General features: G+C 42.0%; 1 protein-coding gene across 1 annotated transcript in view; it reads left to right on the top strand.

Moving 5' to 3' along the window:
* cars2 (cysteinyl-tRNA synthetase 2, mitochondrial) overlaps positions 1-2997 on the top strand; it is a 6441-nt gene extending 3444 nt beyond the window's left edge. Inside the window, exons 11-16 of the mRNA XM_054627261.1 lie at positions 124-190; positions 313-451; positions 1083-1206; positions 1298-1396; positions 2084-2299; positions 2438-2997. Of these exons, the coding sequence (XP_054483236.1) occupies positions 124-190; positions 313-451; positions 1083-1206; positions 1298-1396; positions 2084-2299; positions 2438-2533 (741 nt within the window). The 3' untranslated portion in view covers positions 2534-2997. The remainder of the gene's footprint in view (positions 1-123; positions 191-312; positions 452-1082; positions 1207-1297; positions 1397-2083; positions 2300-2437) is intronic.
* Positions 2998-3726: the final 729 nt, after the last annotated feature.

Genomic DNA, 3726 nt, shown 5'->3' with positions numbered 1-3726 from the left:
AAAGTCATCACAAATGATGCATCCCTTACTGAGCTTTGTAAGAGTACATTCTTGTATGTTACACATTGTACTATATAGCAGTTTTTGAAAATGATCATTGTCTTTTTTTTTGTTTTCCTTTAGGATTTCCTCCAGTCTTACTCTGCCAATGAATTCCGGATGTTTTGTCTTATGACCAAATACAGATCAGGTGGAAAAAACAAGTGTTTTTTAATGACTTCTTGTACTATGGTTTGCATCAGACTGTTTCTTTTTTTAAGTTCTTCATATTGAACCGGAGAACATGTCTGGGTTCTTGTGGTGTCTCCACAGCGATAGACTACAGTGACAGCAGCATGTTGGAGGCTCGGACCTCTCTGGGAACCATCTCCACCTTCATCCATGATTCCACCGCCCACATCAAGGGTCAGCTGCAGTGTTCACCTGTACGGGAAGCTCTTCTCTGGGAGAGGTAGTGACTTCCTCCACAGTTTGATCAGTTCATTCATGTTTTGGTTAACTGTCGTCATCGTATTTGTATCTCATATTCTCTGTTCTTTTCATAAAAAGTGTTCAGCGATGGGGGCTCTCCTGCTTTTACAGCTATTGTCATTTTGAAATCTCCTGCCACGTAACTTTAGTGTTGATGGTGTCGAGGTCCCTGATCAGTCTCTCCTCGTTGCCTCCTTGATGCCAGCTTTCAGTTTTGCCCCGGCGATGCTGTAAACCTTCTTGTCACCTGATCTTTTTTGGCTCTGGATAGAGTCCTCAGCTCTCCATTCATCCGTTCTCTCTGGATGGGGATTGATTTTATCGTCTTTGTGATCATCAACACATTTGATGTCCCTGTAGCTTCATCTGTCCACACTTTAACTGTTTTCCTGATGGTTCAGCCCAGTTTATATACATACAGGTCCATACATGAAATGTGACGCCTGCATTTAACCCATCCTAAGCATTTAGGAGTGTCTTTGAAGTCCATATCTGTTCTTACGCCGGGTTGGGGCATACACACTCCATCGGTTGACACCCGCACCTCCTGAACGATGAAATAAATACCAAAAGGCTATATGTTCCTCAGAACTTGTGTTCTTGGGTTTCAGGTTGGCTGAGACTAAATCCAGCGTGATGAAAGCACTGGCAGATGACTTCGATACCCCAAGAGCCATCAGTGCTGTGATGAATCTGGTTTATCATGGAAACTGCCAACTCCAGCCCGTTTCTAAGGTAACTCACTGTGCCTGACATGGCTGAAGTAAAACACTGAATTGTGTCTGGAATGATGATTGAACTGATGTGTGCTTTTGTATCTGTTCAGTGTCAGGGAGTGGCTCGGAGCCCTGCAGTGTTTGGAGCGATGGTCAGCTACATCAGAGACATCTTGGATGTGTTTGGGATTGATCTGCTGCACAGTAAGGTCAGAGCTCAGGGATAATATTAACACTCGCTGATTGTTGTATACGCGAATTGGATCAGGCTTAGGCGGCCAAAGTTCTCACTCAGCATAAAGGTGAAAGAATTGTTTATAACAACTAAATACAATTTAAAAAACAAATATATTCAGAACCGGATTAGAATTGATTTAGATATAAAAAACAAACTACGTCTCACTACAGACGGACAGTTTCTCTTTTAGCTTGTTTGTAACAATTTGCCACCAGCCAAGCTGTTGTGCTGTTCTTGTGTCATCAAAGCAGCGGTGGATGAGAGACTGAGGACAGAGCTGATAGAATTAGGTTTCACTTTTGTTTACATGTTTATGCTTGTTGAAAGAAATGTATTGATAGAGTATTTACTTTTTACCCACAAATGTTTTATTGCATTTAAAGTAACAGCAGCCTCTCTGCTCAATGACTTCACTGTGTGTCTGTTTGTGTGTAGTTGGAGGAGCTCTGTAGATATAAATGGCTCTTTCTAAGTTAACGGGACAAAAACCCACATTGATTCCTAGTTTCAGGTGACACTAACAAAACAAGGTTCTGAATATTGCATCCCATTTCTGCCAATGAATCCCCCTAAATGTTAAATGTTCCTTTTAAAGAGAGTGGAGATTATGAACGGTTGTTATTCACACATTTCCTCACCTGTGCTGCTCTGCCATCAGGAGGCTGGTCTGGTTGGTAGTTGTGGAAGTTTGGAGGTCGTTGTGGAGCAGCTGACTCATTTCAGAAGTGAAGTTCGAGCGTTCGCACTTGCTCATCAGGATGGCCCCACCCATGGAAGCCCCAACAAACCTGGACTATACCCAGAGAGAATCCCTCTCCTCAAAGCCTGTGACACCCTCAGAAAGGACCTGGCACCCTTGGGTGTGCTGATAAAGGTATGCTGGGCCGGCTCTCATCAAAATGGAAAATGTTATATTTTTCAGTTTGAGTTAGGAAAAAGTGGCTACATGCATCGTTCACAAATCTTACAGTTTACACGGAGATTGGACAGATCTATTTTTCTTGTTTTTTAGGACCGAGGAGCCACCTCCACATGGGAGCTAACTCAGAGAAAACAAAGTCCGGTGAGACAAAGTGTCCAGGATAAAGACCAGGAGACATCCAGCTGAAATACATGTCTGCCTCTGAGACTGGCTCTTTATTTCAGACTCAATTTAACTCCATGAACTGAAAGACTATGGAAACGAAAGACTAAACCATCCAGATTTCATAACAACACAAAGTACCTTAAGGTCACATGCCTGATGTGCCAGTCACTCTCATATGCTTTGCTTCATAAGTCAGAAGTAGATTATATAATAATAACTGTCTATTGAAGCGGTGTAATACGTTTGTTTCTTTGTTGTGTTTTTGTGGTGTAGATTTCAGTGTGTAGGATGAAAGTTGAATGGAACACAGAAGGCTAAATGTGTTTCTCTCTGTCTGAGGTTGAAGAAAACCCACGTCTCTCTTATGGCTGAGCCAGTGTTTTCCTCCAGTAATGAGATCCTGTGCTGAGCCTACAGGACTATAATGCTACCACATGTTTAAAAGTGTCTAACTGAATGAAAATAAAAGGAACAGTTCTTGCATTTTGGGAAATAATGTCAGATTATTGACTGTTGGTTTTTCTTTCAGTTTCAGTTTCAGTTTATTTTGTATAGCCCAGAATCACAAATTACAAATTTGCCTCAGAGGGCTTTACAATCTGTGCACATGCGACATCCTCTGTCCTTCCCTCACATCCTCTGTCCTTACATCCTCTGTCCTTAGACCCTCACATCGGCACAGGAAAAACTCCCCTAAAAACCCCTTTAACAGGGAGAAAAAAAGGAAGAAACCTCTGGGAGAACGACAGAGGAGGGATCCTTCTCCCAGGATGGACAGAATGCAATAGATGTCATGTGTACAGAATGAGCAGCATAACAGAGATACAACACATTCAATGTATATGACATAAATGATTCATATAATAAGACTACTTATAATAACAGCAGCAATTATTACAGTAGAATTATAGCCATGAAAATAGGGATAGTAATGTGACTAATAATAATAATAATAATAATCGAAGTAGCAGTGGGTGTCAGTCGGCTCACAGCAGGAGGCACGACTACGGTCCAGGTACCACAACGATTCATGGAAACCTGCAGAACGAGAAAGCAAAAGGGCTTCAGGGTGGAAGTAAAGCTAAAATGCTTAATGGTACAGGTAATAGTAATAGTAATGTGACTAGTAATAATAATGGTGGTAGCAGTCGGTGTCAGCAGGGCCGTAGCAGGATGCACGACCACGGTCCAGGTACAGCCACGATTTATAGAAG

Source organism: Anoplopoma fimbria, unplaced genomic scaffold (genome assembly GCF_027596085.1).
Source record: "Anoplopoma fimbria isolate UVic2021 breed Golden Eagle Sablefish unplaced genomic scaffold, Afim_UVic_2022 Un_contig_8255_pilon_pilon, whole genome shotgun sequence".
Taxonomy (NCBI): domain Eukaryota; kingdom Metazoa; phylum Chordata; class Actinopteri; order Perciformes; family Anoplopomatidae; genus Anoplopoma; species Anoplopoma fimbria.
The sequence above is the reverse complement of the archived record's forward strand: the minus strand, read 5'-3'. Positions and strand labels throughout refer to the sequence as shown.